The sequence below is a fragment of the Microcaecilia unicolor genome, chromosome 3 (genome assembly GCF_901765095.1).
Source record: "Microcaecilia unicolor chromosome 3, aMicUni1.1, whole genome shotgun sequence".
Classification (NCBI taxonomy): domain Eukaryota; kingdom Metazoa; phylum Chordata; class Amphibia; order Gymnophiona; family Siphonopidae; genus Microcaecilia; species Microcaecilia unicolor.
Genome location: NC_044033.1, coordinates 246,650,697 through 246,672,257, shown reverse-complemented (window position 1 = coordinate 246,672,257; position 21,561 = coordinate 246,650,697). Strand labels below are relative to the sequence as shown.

The 21,561-nt window shown below is 47.3% G+C and overlaps 1 protein-coding gene across 3 annotated transcripts in view; it reads left to right on the top strand.

Moving 5' to 3' along the window:
- LOC115466414 (zinc finger protein 773-like) overlaps positions 1-21,174 on the top strand; it is a 54,417-nt gene extending 33,243 nt beyond the window's left edge. The window contains exon 7 of one of the 3 annotated variants that reach the window (XM_030197620.1): positions 19,813-21,174. In XM_030197620.1, the coding sequence (XP_030053480.1) occupies positions 19,813-20,642 (830 nt within the window). In that variant the 3' untranslated portion in view covers positions 20,643-21,174. Of the gene's footprint in view, positions 1-1,499; positions 2,013-5,208; positions 6,376-19,812 lie in introns of those variants that run through there. The other 2 variants (XM_030197619.1, XM_030197621.1) reach the window with 2 other exon arrangements.
- The last annotated feature ends 387 nt before the right edge of the window (positions 21,175-21,561 follow it).

The following is a 21,561-nucleotide window of genomic DNA, read 5'->3' as shown; positions in this document are numbered from 1 at the left end:
ACATTTTATCGATTAGATTTCATTTTTTACAGTTCGATTACTTGTTACCCCTTGGGTGAAACATGGCCACGTGGGGTATTTTAATCAGACTTTTATGTCTTAATTCCTAATAATATAAAAAAAAATTGTCCATGTATTTGACTAGGTCCACTTTTTATGGGGCTTTTTGTCTTATTTATTTATTTGCATTTGTATCCCACATTTTCCCACCTATTTGCGGGCTCAGTGTGGCTTACAATACTTTGAGATAATGGAAGTACAATTGGTTACAGTACGATTATGGATTACATTATGATGAGTTATAGAAGACAGAGTAAATACAGGATATCATTTGGGAATAGAACATCAGAAGATAACAGTGGTGAGTTGAGAGGGGGACAAACAATATCTATGACGTTGAACCATGTGATCAGCTTGATTTCAAATCACGTACAAGTGGCAGAGGGCGTACAGGAGAAGCTATTAAGAACTCTGAACACTATGACATGCTATATTTACCCTCTCTTTGCATTGGACGTTTTTCTCTGCTAACTGGAACCTCCTCTGTTGTACAATCTAATCCTTCTCCTCCTCAATGCCTTTATCCTGACAGAGTCATTTTGCCAAGTTAAGTAATTTATTTTGCCAGCCCTACTAGGCCCACACTAGATCTGGTTCCAAACTCTCCCTGAGCTTAAATGTCATATTTTACAGCATTTATTATTGTCTTGGTTTGTCATGTCCCCTCCCTCCTCACAGTCTTTCTTAATAACAGACATTACACAGAATAGGACTGAATTGTGTGTTAGAGAATGGAGAAGACCACAGTATTATCGCAGATTTTTATTAGAATTTCTTGACAGTCCTTGATTGAATTTTCCCTCTGGCCTGTATTTCTTTACATATGTGTGTAGCATTTATGTTGGAAGAAGCAAACTAGAGAGCTGCATGGGAATGGAGATTACGGTAATCCCACGGGATTCCTGCAGGGGTGGAAGAATTTGCTACGGGATTCCCATGGGATGGAAGAAATTGCCACAAAATTCCAACGGGGATGGAAGAAGTTATCAGGGGATTCCCGCAGGAGTGTAGTCAATATCTCTGGTGACTCCAGAATGAGGCTTGGAATGCACTGAGAGAGGCAATTGGCGTGCCAGAACAAGGAATGCCCAGAGAGGCAGCTGGAACACCAAACTGAGGCTTGGATCACTCACTGGTTGAATAGTGAATACCATCCAAAAAACCACGGGAGGCTGTTGGGGTTGGGAGGAAACAGAGGGCTGCGAGCAAGTAAATAATAATGGGTGGGAATGGATCTTAATGGGTACAGGTGGGGATGGGTTAGATTCCACAGGGGGAATGGGTGAAATTTCTGTCCCCGTGCAACTCTCTAAAGCAAACTATGTAGTGTGTGACAGGGAGGAAGCAGAAAATTCCAGTGTAGGCTCCACCAAATGCATCTTGACTAGCCCGATCTTGATCTCTGAAAATAAATTTTGACTTTCATGTTAATCCAACAGAGGGTGGACATGTGACTGGAAATGGGAGTCTCCCTGAGAATTGTACGAGAAATCTGAATCCACTGGAGATGGCGATTAAGAATACCATCTGGAGTGTACAGTGGAGTCCGGTTGGGGAAGACCCTCGCAGCATCCAGGATCAGAAAGCCCATCCACGGCAGAGGCCAATACAGCTGCAGAAAAGGAAGAATTTCAGACGTCCGCCCCAAGCTATTTTGCCACGGAGCAGTGATCTAGGGGAGAGACTGGATGGTGGTGCCGTTGGGAATGTCACTACACTGCAGATCAACCACACAGGGAGCTATGTGGAACTGAGCTGGAAGCCAGAAAGTGAGAAAGAAAAGCAAACAGCAAAGTCTGGAGCCTCCCCCTTGTACAAATGTGATGTGTGCGAGAAAGCTTTTCCAAGGCATTCAATCTAAGGTTCACAGAAATATTCACACAGGGGAGAGACCATACAAGTGTCATCATTGTGATAAAAGCTTTTCTCAGAACTCTGGCCTCGTAATCCATCGGCGGACTCATACAGGTGAGAGGCCGTACAAGTGTACCGAATGCGAAAAGACCTTTACCCAGATCTCCCACGCCATCAAGCACCAGCGCACCCATACTGGGGAGAGACCATATAAGTGTACAGCGTGTTGAAAAGACTTTCAGCCAAATGCAGGCCTCTTGACTCACCAGCGGATCCACACGGGGGAGAAAACCGTACAAGTGTGTGGAATGTGGGCGGTGCTTCTGCCACCAATCCAGCTTCATGGCGCACCAGAAAATGCACAAGAACTCCAGTCTTTGGCAATACTAAAGAAAATGCCCATGGGACAGACTTGAAAATGTGAAGCTGATTCCTTGGGCAAGACTTCTAGAGCTGACCAGATTTCATTGGTATATTATGGTTTATGTAGCCAAGAAAGATATGGGTCTCTTTGCTAACTCTCCTACTTTAGTGGTCACAAAGGGTTGACAGAAGACTGCACTGGGCACTGTATCTTCACACTTTGCATGGAGACCTAGGGTCAATGCAGAAAGCTAGCATGGCTAGAGCACACAGGGAAACGTCTGCGCGCAATTTTATTGTTTCATGCAGAAAATAACGCTGTGTGAATTTGCGCATAGGAAGCTAGTAAATAGCGTGTTGAAATGAATGGTAATAAGGCATTTTAACTAGTTTGCCCCAATGCAGAGACTTAGAATGGTTAGTTGAGAGGATTAATGCCAGGTTTTTTTTTTTTCTTTTTGCTACAGAACTTGAGAGAATGGAGGTGTGTTCTGCACACTGGTCTGAGCAGAAATAATTGTATCCACACATTTATTGGAATGTTGTTCTGCCCGTAATATCGGCATTCCAAGAATTTTACGTGCAAGAAATTTTGTGATGCTGGATTTATTCATAATGTTCCAGCAAGTGTGCTGACAGTTTGCTTTTGCTCAGATGTAAGTACAGTACTAGTTACTCTTGGTACGTGCGTTTGGTAGGCTGGTTAATCATTGAACAGTAGACCCTTATCAACTTCCATGTGGCTGTCAGGTTAATGTAGCTTCAGTTAACTGAGTATTTAATTCATCCTGGAACGGTACATTTCTTCAGTCGGCTTAAAACTTTCTAGGGAAAAATACATTACTGTGTAATGTCTGAATGTTTTCTCAAGAAAAGACTTTTGCACCATGGTTATTGAGCTGTGGTGTCCCTAGGTAAATGTCCCTCTTGGCTTATGGTTTCAAGTGGAAGAGGTTACTGTCTGGTGTGAGAACAAGGCCCTAAATCCTTTTTCATGGCCTACACAGAAATTCCTTGAATGTACAATAGTAGTACAATGTACTACTTAGACTGTTGAGCCCACTAGGGACAGACCCTAGTATCTGTAAAATTTAAAAAAAAAAAAAAAAACCTGTAAATTGCTTAGGTGTAAGTGGTATATAAATACTTGAATGAATTAATTAATTTCTAAATCTATCAGAGTCAGGTCTCAAGACCAAAGCCTTTAGGATTCACCTGAGTGCAGTTGGTGCTTATCATCGAGTAGAAGGTAAACCATTTCTGCTCAGTCCTTAGTTGTTTGCATCACGTGAGGCCTGCTTCTGTTGAAACCGTCCATGAAAGCCCCTACAGTGGAGTCCTTTCACCTGAATTACCTGACCTGGAAGGTCTTATTTTTGGTGGCAGGTCACTTCAGCCTTTCAGGCCTTAATAGTTGATCCACATTACACTTTTTAAACAATAGATTGGTCTTGCACACACACATCCTAGGTTTCATGCTAAAGTTGTACTGGAGTTCCATCTTAACCAGTCAGTGGTTCTGCTCACATTTTTTCCAGAACTTCATGCCCCAAATGGTGAAAGTGCACTGCACACTTTGGATTTTAGGAGCGCCTTGGCCTTCTGTTTGGAGCTGACTAAAGTACAGAGAAAGTCCACCCATTGCTTTGTTTCTTTTGACCCAACGAGTGTGGGGGCTGCCACAGGCAAATGCACTCTTTCAAATTGGCTAGCGGACTGTGTTTCCTTTATTTATGCCCAGGCTGGGCTGACTGTAGAGGGTTATGTCAGGGCTCATAATATCAGAGCCATGGCTGCGTCGGTAGCCCATTTGAGATCAGCCTTCATAGAGGAAATTTGGCAGAGCTGCACATGGTGGTCTTCAGTCCACACATTCACATCTCGCTACGGCTTGGAGCAGTATCTCAACGCAACAGTTGGTTTGGTTAGACAGTCCTTTCAGCATCTGGTATCTAGAATCCAACTCTACCCCCAGGACCAATTCCTTCTGATCCAGGCTGCCTAAAAGAACAGACATTGATGTATAAAGAGTAATAGCAAATGGGTTGTTCCATAGGACCTGCCTGTTGCAGGCCTTATTATTATTCCTATTTTTTTTAAGGCATCCTGATAGCTAAGGATTCCCGTCTGTAAGAGTATAACATCCTGCTTGTCCTTGGAGAAAGTTGTTTACCTGTTGCAGGTGTTCTTTAAGGACAGCAGGATGAATAGGCTTACATACCCTTGGAGTTGAATTCTGTAAGCTTTGCCTATTAGACCAACAAGGTCCCACGTGACAGTGGCTGGTAGGAAGGTGCATGGTGTAGTACTTCCAAGAGCTTCTGGAAAATAAGCTGGGACGCATTCCTGCACGGGTCCTATGGGATAACCTCACCCCAACTGTAAGAATATTCATTCTGCTTCTGCTGTCTTTGGAGAATACCTTTTACAGGTAACTTTTTTTCACAGCAGTTGTGGATGTCTTATGAGTGGAAGGCTGTGCAATTTCTCAAGGAAGTATGGGAGTGATGGTTGATAAATTGCTGAGTAAGATTTGGGTATACTAGTTAGCCAAGAAGCCACTAAACCTGGAGCATGTAAACCTTTTGCCATTTGAATGACTTCCCTACACTCTTGTCCTCTAGTGACTCATCAGGATGAGGGGAACACTACAAGCTCATTTCAACAAGGGTGTATAGGCACACTGCATGTTTATTCAGTAGTAATTTGGCAGGGTGTAATGCAATCAGGGAGACAGCTGTAATATAGACTCAGCCTCAATATTTTCACCTCTGATGATCTTGCTAGATAAAGATCTAACTTAGATTCCCATCTATTAGAGATGTAATGCAGTATAAAGCGATGAGGCTGAGATATTACCAGTGTACAGCTGTTCTTGATCATCTGGCGTATGGAATGAATTTTGACAAGACTTTCCTGTTAATCCAACAGAGGATGGGCACAGGGAGAAAAGCCCACGAGCCAGGCAACCAGAGGATGTTAAGGAGAGAGGACAACTGCTGGAGGTGTTGCTAAAGAAAAGCAGTGGGAATGGTCTCCAATACTCTGACACTGGAGGCACCTTCGGCATTTGGAGCCAGAGGAAACCCCTGGGATCGAGGGCAACAGGTTTCAGAAGTCCAGCTATCGTGCACCAGAACTCGTATCCTAGGGAGAAACCACACATCAGTTCAGAATGTGAAATGAGCTTGGGAGAGAAGGCAGACCTTGTCACTCACAGGCTAATACACCTTGGAAGGACACCAGAGCTGGGCAGCAGATGGTGGGAGCACCTGGTGGAGCCCAGTGTGGACCAGACTTTAAGCCCCAAGACTGCACCTTACAAATGCAGTGTGTGTGGTAAGAACTTTGCCAAGGCCTATAACCTACAGGTGCATTGGAAGATCCACACGGGGGAGAAGCCTTACAAGTGTACGGAGTGTGAGAAAAGCTTCCGACAGAACTCTAGTCTCATGTCACACCACAGAATCCATACAGGGGAGAGACCGTACAAGTGTGTTGAATGTGAGAAGAAATTCCGCCGCAAAGACAATCTTAAAAGACACCAGAGGACCCACTTAGTAAGAGGGCAAGATGAGACAAAAATTGCCATTCCAGTGTTAAGAATCTTGTGTGCTCTATTGCAGCAGACCCTAGCTGCAAATGAAACCATGTTACGTGTACAGAATATACTGCAAGAGTTTCCTGAATACCTGAGTTGTGTTAGATGTGGAATCTGTAATGGTGAGATTCATTCTGCTCAGAGAACCCAGGTAGCAGGGTGAGGAGCAAGGCTGGGCCCGGGCTTAGCAGGAAAGCTGCATATAACAGGACCAGGACCAAGTGTAGACCTTATCTCTCAGTCCTCCAAGATGATATTTTATGGCCAACGTGTAGGTAAAATGTCCCACACTTATGGAGAGAAGTGGTCTGGCATGAGAGCCTGAGGTGGGGGCTTAGCGAAAGGTCCCACTCCTATTTGTTATGATGGTTGTAGTCACACAGTCTGCTTATAACCACAGAATTATTTTTTTATGTATGAAAATGAACAACAAAAATGATCACGTTTTTAAAAATGTTTTTAATTACAGTTTTACAAAAACGTGAAGAAAAAATAAAATCTTTAACTCTGTTCCATTCTTTCCTGGCCTGTTCATTTTGGTATGTCCCTACCTGAATGATTGGTTGATCCAAGCAAAGTTGGGTCTTCTAGGCATAGAATAGCCAACTTTATCAATTTGGAAAAATGTGATTTGTATGGCAGGACGAGGGCGGACAAAATTTTAAATTCACTGATGAAAGGTGGCCACTAAGAAGCCAATTCTATAAGCAGGTTCCTCTTTAGATGCCCCGATGTGGTACAGCGAGACCCTATCTTATAACAGCAGACTCCATTATACAAATACTATTGTAACCCACTACAGACTGAAAAAGGAAAAGAGGAGCAAAGGGAACCCAAAATAAAAATTGCAAACTCTCCATCACTACACCTGTCGCTGTCTTAATCAGTGTTCACACCCTTATAATATCAGTGAAACTTTAAAAATTCATATTGTTGGGAGGGAAAAAGACTCGGGGGTTTCTTACTAAGCCATGATAGCGTTTTTAGCTCTTGATCCACTATGGATTTACAGCCTGTCTCACTAACACAGACTACCCAATAATTACCGTGGATTCTTTTGGATTCGTAATGAGTAAATGAAACCTTTATTAGAGGAAGCTAGATTCTACAATTGGTTAATATACATTCATATATATAAAGGTTAACACATATACAGTAATTAGCTCTAGAAACACAATGGTTAGCTGTATAAACAATCATGACATCACTGGTCTAAGCAATGCAAAGAGTTCTTTAGACCAGGAAAAGAAGCAAACACCCTGATTAGGTATGTAAACAATAATTACACTATACATACAATCATCACTGGTTCTCCATCATCCAGGCTCTTAACAACAGCTGAGGGGGCCCGGTTCACGCAGCGTGAGATCTAGGAGCTTTAGACCAGGAACATATCTCTGCGCAGTCTGTACGTTCCTCACAGATGAACCCCACTGTGCTGTGACAAGCCCTCCCTTTATTAGGTTCCGAGCCCATGTCCAGAGCTATGGGAAGTTACAGGAACGCCTCTAATGGGAAAATTACAGAATGTACATGAGGATGCAGTCACATGCTTCTGGCCCAAGTAAACAAACCACTGGCCAGGTGGCTCCTCTCTTGGACTTTGAGCATATCCTGTTTCCCTCCTGCACAAACTGAATTGGTTAGAGACATGCCTTATCTTCCACATTTCAACTTATTTTTGTATTCACAAGGAAAGTTACTTTCGGTCAAAAGACAAGATTTCAGAGGGTATTATCGGACAAAAGCAGGGTAGAAAAGCAATCCTTTAAGATAGCACTTAAACAATAAATGAAACAGAATTACTTCTAATCAACAATACAGACCCCAAGTGCACTGGTCAATCCAGACAGGGTTGAGAAACAATCTTTTAAAATTCTATTCCATTACAGCTCTCAGTAGAATCAGCTGGCGGTAAATGCCAAGACATATATAAGAATATAATGGGCGTCTCGGCTTTTACCACCACTGATTTCTACTGCGAGCTAAAAATGCTACCACAGCTTAGAAAAAGACCCCCTCCGAGTCCAAATGGCTGTGTCCGTTGCTTACTATCCATCATTGGTTGAAAACCTTCCCCTGTTTTTGTCATGAACTGTAAAGTTCGTTCAGATATGAAAACCTTTTGATCATTTAACTACAAAATACTTACATCCATCCAGCCATTTGGACACTCCAAGGCTTTTTCCTCCCCAGCAGTTAATTAATATGAATATTTAAGTGTTTCACTTTCATTATAAGAGTCCTTTTACCAAGCTGCGGTAAGCACGAATGCGTGCTTACCACAGGGCTTGTTGAAGCATCCCCTATATGTGGGCACTATCCATGAGCTAAAAGAAAAATTTGTTGGCTAAGGGGTCCTTCTACTAAGATTGGAGTGGAGGAGTGGCCTAGGTGGTTAGAGCACCGGTCTTGCAATCCAGAGGTGGCCAATTCAAATCCCGCTGCTGCTCCTTGTGTTCTCCGAGGACAAGCAGGCTGCTTGTTCTCACGACTGGGTGACGTCCGCGGCAGCCCCCACCAACCGGAAGAAGCTTCGCGGGCGGTCCGCACGCAGGGCACGCCCACCGCGAATGCGCGGCCGTTCTTCCCGCCCGTGCGCGACCGTTCCCGCCAGTCCTTTCTTTTCCGCACCTGGAGAGAGTCGTGCTGTTGCCGCTCTCTCTTCGTCAGCCCCGGAAACCGATCGCGTTCGCACGAATTGTTTAATTTTCGTTTATTTTGTTTCTGTTGCCGCGCGCTCCAGTTTTTCTTTTCTTTAAAAAAAAAAAAGAGAGCACGCGCTTTATTTTTCCCTCGTTTCTAGCGGGGGCGTCGCGTTGCGGCCTTGTGGCCGCGCGGTCGATTATTTTTCGAGGTGTGATTTACCGCCACCATCGACGACTTTAACTTCGCCGACGCGATTTTTCCATCGATGTCCTCGAAGGTCCCGAGTGGATTTAAGAAGTGTGGTCGGTGCGGCCGGCCTATCTCGCAGACCGACACCCACGCTTGGTGCCTCCAGTGCCTCGGGCCGGAGCACAATATCAAGTCGTGTTCGCTGTGTCTTGGTCTCCGGAAACGGACTCAAGTTGCGAGGCAAGTTCTTCGGGACCGTCTTTTTGGAACTTGCGCCGGCCCCTCGACGTCGACCTTGACGGCATCGGTATCGACGGCCGGTTCTTCGGTACCGGTATCGAGGCCCGAGAAATCGGCACCGATGGCATCGACCCCAGGAGCACAGGTCCCGTCGGCCCGCCGGTCCTCCGGTAAGGGTAGGGGTGAGAGGCCGCGTGGGCAATCGGCCCCGGTCACTCCCTCGGCCCATGGCCCTCGGGACCGAACCCTGTCTGACCCGGTTCCTCGGAGGATCGACCTCCTCCTCCTCTATTCCACCTGGCAACGATGATGGGCACCGCAAGAAGTCCAAAAAGCACCGTCATCGGTCGCCTTTGGTGCTCGGTACCGCTGAGGAGTCGACGCCGAAGCGTCCACGTCGGGAGGAGAGATCCCTTCGGTTGTGGAGGTACCGACGCGTCAGGGTCCCAGCACTTCGGTGCAGTCTCCTGGACCCGAGCAGCTTCCGGCACCGACACCTCTACCGGCCCCCCCGTCTTTCCCGGCAGCGGGCCTGGACGAGTGCCTCCGAGCCATCCTTCCGGGATCCTGGAAGGGCTGATGCGCCAGGAAGCACCCCCGGCGCCGTTGACTGTGGCGCAGGCGAGCTCTAGCGCAGTGCCGAGGCCGTCGACGACGCCGCTTGCGGCGCCGGTCTCAACCGCCACGCAGGTGGAGTCCCCGTCGACGTCGATGGAGGGAGCGTCGTCCCCGCCGGCGCGGGAGTCCACCGCTCGACGACACCGAGGCCTCGGTGCCTCGACGTCGAGCCGGGCCCGGCTAAGGACTCAGCTACATGAGCTTATGTCCGATACCGAGGAAGAGGCCTCGTGGGGGGAAGAGGAGGACCCCAGATATTTCTCCTCAGAGGAGTCTGCGGGTCTTCCCTCGGACCCCACGCCTTCACCAGAGAGGAAACTCTCGCCTCCTGAGAGTCTCTCTTTTGCCTCCTTTGTAAGGGATATGTCTATTTGCATTCCCTTTCCCGTGGTCTCTGTGGATGAGCCGAGGGCTGAGATGCTCGAGGTCCTCGACTATCCATCACCACCTAGAGAGTCCTCCACGGTGCCGTTGCACAATGTCCTCAAGGAGACACTGCTTCGGAACTGGATGAGACCGCTATCTAATCCCATCATTCCCAAGAAAGCAGAGTCCCAGTACAGAATCCACTCGGACCCAGAGTTAATGCGGCCCCAATTGCCCCATGACTCGGCGGTCGTGGAATCTGCACTCAAGAGGGCACGGAGTTCGAGGGATACCGCCTCGGCGCCCCCGGGGCGGGAGTCTCGCACTCTGGACTCGTTTGGGAGGAAGGCCTACCAATCCTCCATGCTCGTGACCCGCATCCAGTCATACCAGCTCTATACGAGCATCCACATGCGGAACAATGTGAAGCAACTGGCGGACCTGGTCGATAAGCTCCCGCCGGAGCAGCCCAGGCCTTATCAGGAGGTGGTCAGGCAGCTGAAGGCGTGCAGAAAGTTCCTGTCCAGGGGTATCTATGACACCTGTGACGTGGCATCTCGTGCTGCGGCCCAAGGTATAGTGATGCGCAGGCTCTCATGGCTGCGTGCCTCTGACCTGGACAACCACACCCAGCAGAGACTGGCTGACGTCCCTTGCCGGGGGGATAACATTTTTGGTGAGAAGGTCGAGCAGCTGGTGGACCAACTGCATCAGTGGGAAACCGCCCTCGACAAGCTCTCCCACCGGGCGCCTTCAGCATCCACCTCAGCAGGTGGACGTTTTTCCCGGGCCCGGCAGGCTGCGCCCTATTCCTTTGCAAGGCGTAGGTACACCCAGCCGGCCCGAAGGCCTCGCCAGGCACAGGGACAGCCCCAGCGCGCTCGTTCTCGTCAACAGCGTGCGCCTAAGCAGCCCCCTGCGCCTCCATAGCAAAAGCCGGGGACGGGCTTTTGACTGGATCCACGGGAACATAGCCGCCCTCAAAGTGTCCGTACCGGACGATCTGCCGGTCGGAGGGAGGTTAAAATTTTTTCACCAAAGGTGGCCTCTCATAACCTCCGACCAGTGGGTTCTCCAAATAGTGCGGTGCGGATAAGCCCTGAATTTGGCCTCCCTGCCACCAAATTGTCCTCCGGGAGCTCAATCCTTCAGCTCCCATCACAAGCAGGTACTTGCAGAGGAACTCTCCGCCCTTCTCAGCGCCAATGCGGTCGAGCCCGTACCACCCGGGCAAGAAGGGTAGGGATTCTATTCCAGGTACTTCCTTGTGGAAAAGAAAACAGGGGGGATGCGTCCCATCCTAGACCTGAGAGGCCTGAACAAATTCCTGGTCAAGAAAAGTTCAGGATGCTTTCCTTGGGCACCCTTCTGCCAATGATTCAGAAAAACGATTGGCTATGTTCCCTGGATTTAAAGGACGCATACACTCACATCCCGATACTGCCAGCTCACAGACAGTATCTCAGATTCCGCCTGGGCGCACGGCACCTTCAGTATTGTGTGCTGCCCTTTGGGCTCGCCTCTGCCCCACGAGTGTTTACAAAGTGTCTCGTGGTGGTAGCGGCGTACCTACGCAAGCTAGGAGTGCACGTGTTCCCATATCTCGACGATTGGCTGGTCAAGAGCACCTCGGAGGCAGGAGCCCTCCGGTCTATGCAGTGCACTATTCACCTTCTGGAGCTGCTGGGGTTTGTGATAAATTATCCAAAGTCCCATCTCCAGCCCACACAGTCTCTGGAATTCATAGGAGCTCTGCTGAATACCCAGACGGCTCAGGCCTTCCTTCCCGAAGCGAGGGCCAACAACCTCTTGTCCCTGGCTTCGCAGACCAGAGCGTCTCAGCAGGTCACAGCTCGGCAGATGTTGAGACTTCTGGGTCATATGGCCTCCACAGTTCATGTGACTCCCATGGCTCGTCTTCACATGAGATCTGCTCAATGGACCCTAGCTTCCCAGTGGTTTCAAGCCACCGGGAATCTAGAAGATGTCATCCGCCTCTCCACCAGTTGCCGCACTTCACTGCTCTGGTGGACCATCCGGACCAATTTGACCCTGGGACGTCCATTCCAAATTCCGCAGCCCACGAAAGTGCTGACGACGGATGCATCTCGCCTGGGGTGGGGAGCTCATGTCGATGGGCTTCACACCCAGGGTCTGTGGTCCCTCCAGGAAAAGGATCTGCAGATCAACCTCCTGGAGCTCCGGGCGATCTGGAACGCACTGAAGGCTTTCAGAGATCGGCTGTCCTACCAAATTGTTCAAATTCGGACAGACAATCAGGTTGCAATGTATTATACCAACAAGTAGGGGGGCACCGGATCTCGCCCCTTGTGTCAGGAAGCCGTCGGCATGTGGCGTTGGGCTTGCCAGTTCGGCATGCTCCTCTAAGCCACATACCTGGCAGGTGTAAACAACAGTCTGGCCGACAGACTGAGCAGGGTCATGCAACCGCACGAGTGGTCACTTCATTCCAGAGTGGTATGCAAGATCTTCCGAGAGTGGGGCACCCCCTCGGTGGACCTTTTCGCCTCTCAGACGAACCACAAGCTGCCTCTGTTCTGTTCCAGACTACAGGCCCACGGCAGACTGGCGTCGGATGCCTTTCTCCTCCATTGGGGGACCGGCCTCCTGTATGCTTATCCTCCCATACCTTTGGTGGGGAAGACCTTACTGAAGCTCAAGCAAGACCACGGCACCATGATTCTGATAGCGCCCTTTTGGCCCCGTCAGATCTGGTTCCCTCTTCTTCTGGAGTTGTCCTCAGAAGAACCGTGGAGATTGGAGTGTTTTCCGACTCTCATCTCGCAGAACGACGGAGCGTTGCTGCACCCCAACCTTCAGTCCCTGGCTCTCACGGCCTGGATGTTGAGGGCGTAGACTTCACTGCGTTGGGTCTGTCTGAGGGTGTCTCCCGTGTCTTGCTTGCCTCTAGGAAGGATTCCACTAAAAAGAGTTACTTTTTCAAGTGGAGGAGGTTTGTCGTTTGGTGTGAGAGCAAGGCCCTAGAACCTCGTTCTTGCCCTGCACAGAACCTGCTTGAATACCTTCTGCACTTATCAGAGTCTGGCCTCAAGACCAACTCAGTAAGGAATCACCTTAGTGCGATTAGTGCTTACCATTATCGTGTGGAAGGTAAAGCCATCTCTGGAGAGCCTTTAGTCGTTCGATTCATGAGAGGCTTGCTTTTGTCAAAGCCCCCTATCAAGCCTCCTACAGTGTCATGGGATCTCAACGTCGTCCTCACCCAGCTGATGAAACCTCCTTTTGAGCCACTGAATACCTGCCATCTGAAGTACTTGACCTGGAAGATCATTTTCTTGGTGGCAGTTACTTCAGCTCGTAGGGTCAGTGAGCTTCAAGCCCTGGTAGCTCATGCTCCATATACCAAATTTCATCACAACAGAGTAGTGCTCCGCACCCACCCAAAGTTCCTGCCGAAGGTGGTGTCGGAGTTCCATCTTAACCAGTCAATTGTCTTGCCAACATTCTTTCCCAGGCCGCATACCCGCCCTGCTGAACGTCAGTTGCACACATTGGACTGCAAGAGAGCATTGGCCTTCTACTTGGAGCGGACACAGCCCCACAGACAGTCCACCCAATTGTTTGTTTCTTTCGACCCTAACAGGCTAGGGGTCGCTGTCGGGAAACGCACCATCTCCAATTGGCTAGCAGATTGCATTTCCTTCACTTACGCCCAGGCTGGGCTGGCTCTTGAGGGTCATGTCACGGCTCATAGTGTTAGAGCCATGGCAGCGTCAGTGGCCCACTTGAAGTCAGCCACTATTGAAGAGATTTGCAAGGCTGCGACGTGGTCATCTGTCCACACATTCACATCACATTACTGCCTCCAGCAGGATACCCGACGCGACAGTCGGTTCGGGCAGTCGGTGCTGCAGAATCTGTTTGGGGTGTAAATCCAACTCCACCCTCCAGGACCCGAATTTATTCTGGTCAGGCTGCACTCTCAGTTAGTTGTTCTTCGTAGGTCAATTTTCTGTTGTACCCTCGCCGTTGCGAGGTTCAATTGACCTGGGTTCTTGTTTGAGTGAGCCTGAGAGCTAGGGATACCCCAGTCGTGAGAACAAGCAGCCTGCTTGTCCTCGGAGAAAGTGAATGATACATACCTGTAGCAGGTGTTCTCCGAGGACAGCAGGCTGATTGTTTTCACCTACCCTCCCTCCTCCCCTTTGGAGTTGCGTTTTCATCTTTTGCTTGTCATTCAACTGGCGGGAACGGTCGCGCACGGGCGGGAAGACGGCCGCGCATGCGCGGTGGGCGTGCCCTGCGTGCGGACCGCCCGCGAAGCTTCTTCCGGTTGGTGGGGGCTGCCGCAGACGTCACCTAGTCGTGAGAACAATCAGCCTGCTGTCCTCGGAGAACACCTGCTACAGGTATGTATCATTCACTATCTTGGGCAAGTCACTTAACCCTCCATTGCCTCAGGTACAAACTTAGATTGTGAGCCCTCCTGGGACAGAGAAATATCCAGAGTACCTGAATGTAACTCACCTTGAGCTACTACTGAAAAAGGTGTGAGCAGAATCTAAAATAAATAAGATACGCTAAAAAGTGGACTGTACATGGGTTTACGACGCCAGTAAAATGGTCGCATTTGGGGTTTTTTTTTGTAATGGCCACTTGCTAAATTCTACTAATAATGAGCTGAAATGAACTTAACTAACCTAATCACTTAAAAGTGTGTGGTATCCAGTTAGTGGCTTTATTTTTTAAGTGGAGAAAAAGACCTCAGTAGTCACCGCGTAGCAGCAGAACAATAAATGCACTCAATGCTCGTGTTACTTTGACTCTGTTTTTATCATTGGTCAAAAAAACTTCAGTGTGTGTAAGTAAGGGCTGTGAATAAGGTAAACAATAACCTACAGTGGTGGAAATAAGTATTTGATCCCTTGCTGATTTTGTAAGTTTGCCCACTGACAAAGACATGAGCAGCCCATAATTGAAGGGTAGGTTATTGGTAACAGTGAGAGATAGCACATCACAAATTAAATCCGTAAAATCACATTGTGGAAAGTATATGAATTTATTTGCATTCTGCAGAGGGAAATAAGTATTTGATCCCCCACCAACCAGTAAGAGATCTGGCCCCTACAGACCAGGTAGATGCTCCAAATCAACTCGTTACCTGCATGACAGACAGCTGTCGGCAATGGTCACCTGTATGAAAGACACCTGTCCACAGACTCAGTGAATCAGTCAGACTCTAACCTCTACAAAATGGCCAAGAGCAAGGAGCTGTCTAAGGATGTCAGGGACAAGATCATACACCCGCACAAGGCTGGAATGGGCTACAAAACCATCAGTAAGACGCTGGGCGAGAAGGAGACAACTGTTGGTGCCATAGTAAGAAAATGGAAGAAGTACAAAATGACTGTCAATCGACAAAGATCTGGGGCTCCACGCAAAATCTCACCTCGTGGGGTATCCTTGATCATGAGGAAGGTTAGAAATCAGCCTACAACTACAAGGGGGGAACTTGTCAATGATCTCAAGGCAGCTGGGACCACTGTCACCACGAAAACCATTGGTAACACATTACGACATAACGGATTGCAATCCTGCAGTGCCCGCAAGGTCCCCCTGCTCCGGAAGGCACATGTGACGGCCCGTCTGAAGTTTGCCAGTGAACACCTGGATGATGCCGAGAGTGATTGGGAGAAGGTGCTGTGGTCAGATGAGACAAAAATTGAGCTCTTTGGCATGAACTCAACTCGCCGTGTTTGGAGGAAGAGAAATGCTGCCTATGACCCAAAGAACACCGTCCCCACTGTCAAGCATGGAGGTGGAAATGTTATGTTTTGGGGGTGTTTCTCTGCTAAGGGCACAGGATTACTTCACCGCATCAATGGGAGAATGGATGGGGCCATGTACCGTACAATTCTGAGTGACAACCTCCTTCCCTCCGCCAGGGCCTTAAAAATGGGTCGTGGCTGGGTCTTCCAGCACGACAATGACCCAAAACATACAGCCAAGGCAACAAAGGAGTGGCTCAGGAAGAAGCACATTAGGGTCATGGAGTGGCCTAGCCAGTCACCAGACCTTAATCCCATTGAAAACTTATGGAGGGAGCTGAAGCTGCGAGTTGCCAAGCGACAGCCCAGAACTCTTAATGATTTAGAGATGATCTGCAAAGAGGAGTGGACCAAAATTCCTCCTGACATGTGTGCAAACCTCATCATCAACTACAGAAGACGTCTGACCGCTGTGCTTGCCAACAAGGGTTTTGCCACCAAGTATTAGGTCTTGTTTGCCAGAGGGATTAAATACTTATTTCCCTCTGCAGAATGCAAATAAATTCATATACTTTCCACAATGTGATTTTCCGGATTTAATTTGTGATGTGCTATCTCTCACTGTTACCAATAACCTACCCTTCAATTATGGGCTGCTCATGTCTTTGTCAGTGGGCAAACTTACAAAATCAGCAAGGGATCAAATACTTATTTCCACCACTGTAAATCGTGTTGCTTGTCTGCTGCTTAAACAAGTAGTGTTACTTAGCTGTTTGATTTTGCCCTTAATGAGCCATTCGCAGTTTCACTGTACCAACCGTGTACTTACACATGCATGGCTTAATCTTTGAGACAAGCATATGCTACTGGCAGGATCAACCAGGTAACTTGCTAATTTCCCCATGGCCATTACCGCAAAAGCCCTTACAGCCACCTATTCAAAAGGATTTGCATTTTTGGTGCTATGATTCTCAAGTGGACTCCAGCCACAGTTTGTTTCTGTGACACTCGGCTCTAAGGAGCTGTTCAACTACTGGCACTACACAAAGCTGTGTATGCGTTGAGTGTTACATTTGATCCCTAAAGCAGGCAGATGTCGCTGCTGAAACATGGCCTGTGTCGGGTCTCTCGTTGGTGCCCTAGTAAAGGTATACTTTGACGATAGTCCCCGTGTTGAAATTGTGTGTTATCCTCTACTCTTCTGGTTTTCTTTTCTTTGAACTTATGTAGAGGTTCCTCCCTGTTTCCTGTCTCAGTTTTGTTCTCGTGCCAGGATCAACCATGAGCCCCACTTGAGGGTTAAAGGACTACAGGGGAGCATCCTCTGAATTTGCCCTTATGTATAATGCTATTTAGGGTTCATGTGTTTGTTGAATTCAGTTTCTTTTGTTAAGTGCAACCTTACTTTGCCTGCAGAGATATTATTCAGTTACATTGGTTATCTAGTCATATAGCAAAGTTTGCAATTACAGTGCCTAGAATATAAGATGATGCACAGGTTTCCTGAAATTTTCTAGAAAGTTGTGGCGGGTGGGATAGGAAGGGGCTCAGGGGGTGCCTCCATTTGGTCACCAGGAGAAATAGAAAAGCAGACACGTGTTAGTGATTGTGAATTGTAATTTTAAAAGACTGGCAGCCAGTCTGTGAACTTTAAGGTATTAGGCAACAGAATGGAAATTTCAAGATTTATGCCAGGGCCGAACCCTCATCTGCTGTGTTCGTTTTTTTATTTAAAACATTTCTAGACTTCCACCCAGGATGTTGGACCATAAGACAAAAAAAAAACACTGACATCATATCATCAACCACCATACAATAACAAAACAGGAAACAGATGAAAAGGTCATGAGAGTGTCTACATATCTTTACATCTCACTTTGAGGAAATAGCCATCCCTGTAACTTCCTAGAGAAACTAAGACAGCTTTGCTCTGTTCTAAGTTCAATAAGCCAGCTTGGTTAGACCATAACTAGTGTCCAAATGCATACTACTGCAGATTTTCCCCATAGGGTTATGTTTAATCGTTTTTGATATACCACTTAAACTGATACAAACCAAACTTGTACAGTTCCAAATTAAATATTAAAGTACATAAGTACATAAGGAAGAAAGGAACACCAGTTGTTGACAAGACAGATTTCCACACACAACCAAACACTGTGGAACCCCACCCAGCAAGATTACTGACCCGACATGGCTGTATTTCGGCAAAAAGGTTGCCTGCATCAGAGGTCTGAAAACGTGAGCAGCCGGTAAGAACAAACAGCATTCACATTTGGTCGGTGCCCCAATCAACAACTCTTCAATATAAAATTAACACTGTGAAGAATACACAATCGCTTGACAAATGTTATTAAAGCTGTTTTAGGATCTGTGAGGCACTCTGGAGCTTTGTGCAGCTTTAATAACATTTGTCAAGCGATTGTGTATTCTTCACAGTGTTAATTGTATATTGAAGAGTTGTTGATTGGGGCACCGACCAAATGTGAATGCTGTTTGTTCTTAGCGGCTGCTCACGTTTTCAGACCCCTGAAGCAGGCAACCTTTTTGCTGAAACATGGCCGTGTCAGGTCAATAATCTGCTAGTTGGAATCAAGATTGCTGGATCCACAAAGTAACACTTGGAAAGTGAATTTTGAACTGAATCCTAAATTGGCCCTTTTTTGGAAATCTGCAAGGGCTGAGTGCCTACATTTATACTCATAATTTCACTAAACTCTTAAATTTACAAGTAATTAATACAGGTGCCACAAGGGGTGGATTTAGGTTGGGGGTGGGGGGGGGGGGGTGGTGGGGGGGGGGGGGAGTTAAGAGCTTGTTACTGATCTTCAGCACTAGGTTCATACATTAGGCTCCTGAAGCTTAGAAAAATGAGTGGCAGTTTTAAATCTATGTATAACTTGTAAGCTCCTAAATTTAGGTGAATTTGCAGCTCAAACTAGGCTCCTAAGTTTAGCTGAAATAAGAGATAAATTTAGGAGCCAGACAAGCATTTTGAGTGTACCAGCACAACCCCTCACCCCCCAAAAACTTCTGTTCTCTTGAATGCATAAATACATCATAGCTTAAGGGACAGAACTGAGCAAACCCCCCCCCCCCCAGCTAGAAGCCAAGTTTCAGTCATGATGAGGAAAACCTAGCCGGTCATCCCATATAAAGTTACGAACAGGGCCAGTGTTAAACATGCTGGGGCACTGGGCAGAAATTGAGCAGAGGACCCCAAAGCTCATTAGCTGACCCTGGTCATGAAAGAAAATAGCGTTTGAGTTGAGCGTACATTCGAAAGAGCACAGTTCATCTGCATAGGCACTCTAGAAGCTGCAATGGAGACTTGAGAACTTTAGATCCAGGGACTATCCATTAATCTCTAGCAATCGATGATGCCCTCGTTATAGGTTCATATGAGGAGTAATTACCCTGGCCCTACAAAGACTAATATTACTCACCTTATGTGAGCTGTGCAAAGTACTACTACTACTACTACTTAACATTTCTAAAGCGCTACTAGGGTTACGCAGCGCTGTACAATTTAACAAAGAAGGATATTCCCTGCTCAAAGGAGCTTACAATCTAAAGGACGAAATGTCAAATTGGGGCAGTCTAGATTTCCTGAGTAGAGGTATAATGGTTATGTGCTGAAGGTGACATTGAAGAGGTGGGCTTTGAGTAAGGATTTGAAGATGGGCATGGAGGGGGCTTGGCGTATGGGCTCAGGAAGTCCAGTAGGCTTCTGTCATGGGGTCGGGTCTTCTAGTCTGCTTAGTAACAGAATACTTCTGGGTGGTACCAGCATATCGGGGGAGGACTCAAGTAATGGCTGAACCTACAGTAAATAGCATTGCAGGTTTCCAGGGTTCTCTCTGCCTCCCTCCAATTTTCTGTAGATATAACAAAACAATACAAATCCAGTGATGCTACAGTAATGCTGGATTGTGACTTTCCCTTGCCTTCCATTTGCATGCCGTTTGACTAACTTTATTATTCTTGTGTCTGTTGAGGGCCTAGCATTGCATGTGAGGAGGGGAGCATACCTTACATCTCATCAAATCCCTCACAATGCCTCTTTTCTGGTCTCCTCCTGACCGCCGAAAGTAAATTATGACTTTCGTATTAATCCAACAGAGGATGGACACACAGAGGGAAGGCCGAATCGTCGGAGATCGGAGGATTGCCGGAGAAAGCCGAAGGCAGTGTTCAGGAAGAAAGACACTCGTGATCGCCAGCGCTTGGATATGGGAGATGCCTTCATCACACAGTGCACCAAGGAAAGGACTCAGCAAGACTGTCTAGGGCACAGGTGGGCTGAGTCGCAGGGAGTGTGTACTGAGGAGAGGTCATGCACCAGTATTGAACGTGAGAAAAAATTAGCTGAGAACCTGACTGTCCTTACCCACAGGAGGATCCATTCAGGAAGGAAGGAGCAGCTAGTCACAGAATACAAGGAAAGTTCTTTGAAGCAAGAAAACTACAGAGCTGATATGGCATTGCTTCCAAAATTGCCCCTCTTAAACTCTAATTTGTCTGGGAAATACTTCCCCAGGGCTTACAATACGAAAGTTCACTGGACATTTCACAGCAGAGGAGTGTCTAATCAGTGCCCAGCATGTGAGAAGTGCTTCAGCCGGAAGTCAAATCTCCTCATGCACCTGAGAACCCACACGGGGGAGAAGCCGTACCAGTGTGCTCAGTGTGGCAAATACTTCAGCCAGAAGTCGGGCCTCAACCGGCATCGGAGGATCCACACAGGCGAGCGGCCCTATGCATGCACAGACTGCACGAGGAGCTTCCACCAGAACACAGATCTTCAGAGTCACCGCAGGACCCACACGGGGGAGAGACCTTATACCTGTGCTGAGTGTGGCAAGAGATTCCCCCGGAAGGACAGTCTCGTGAGGCACCGGAGAATCCACGGCATCCACTGGTTTAGGACATGTGGGAAGAGGCATACTTGATTCCGAGTGCTTGCAGACCTAGGTATGAGCAACAGCCAGCCCTGCTCGTCACACTTAAGGGATGCTAGTGAGTCGAGCTGTTGGAGCAGATTTGAACCAATAGGGCTGTGTCCCCCTATGGCATTCAAGTGATGACCAGTAATCACTGTGCAGATGACTTCTATGGTCTGACTTGCTGGCCTTGGAACCCTTAATGCTAAGGAGGTAATATTGTAAGGAGCCATTTACATTTAGGCAGCAAAGAAGTGCGGAAATCCTGGTATCCTAGTCATATGTGAAGATGTATGTGCATAAATAATTCTGAGCCGAGCTTTTCTGTACGTACGCACGGATCTTCAATGACATGTATTTTGTGGGTGGATGTTCACACAGGGGAAGTCTGGGTGGGGCACATATTTCTCATCTAATTTATAGAGCACGGTCAGTTACATCTCCCCAGTCTAGGTATGAGCATTGACACCAGCTTTATGTCTCACGCATGCGTGTGTAGACCTGATTACACTATTATTCTATAGAAATCAAACAAAATAAAACATGGAAAAGAAAATAAGATGATACCTTTTTTATTGGACATAACTTAATACATTTCTAGAAATGTATTAAGTTGTGTCCAATAAAAAAGGTATCATCTTATTTTCTTTTCCATGTTTTATTTTGTTTGATTTCTGTTGATAACCTTAAGAGTGGACTAACACGGCTACCACACCTCTCTACTATTATTCTAGAAAGGAAAGTAGGCACCTAATTTCCTTTGTGGAAGAGGTTCCAGATAGTTGCCGTTTAGATGCCTAAATCTTGGCCCTCCCCCCCCCCCCTTTTTTTATAGAATTACATTAAGAGTTTATGTGGACAGCGATCATTCCTTGGTACAACTTGAACTTTACTCTCATGCCAACCTCCTCCTCTTAAACATGCTTGG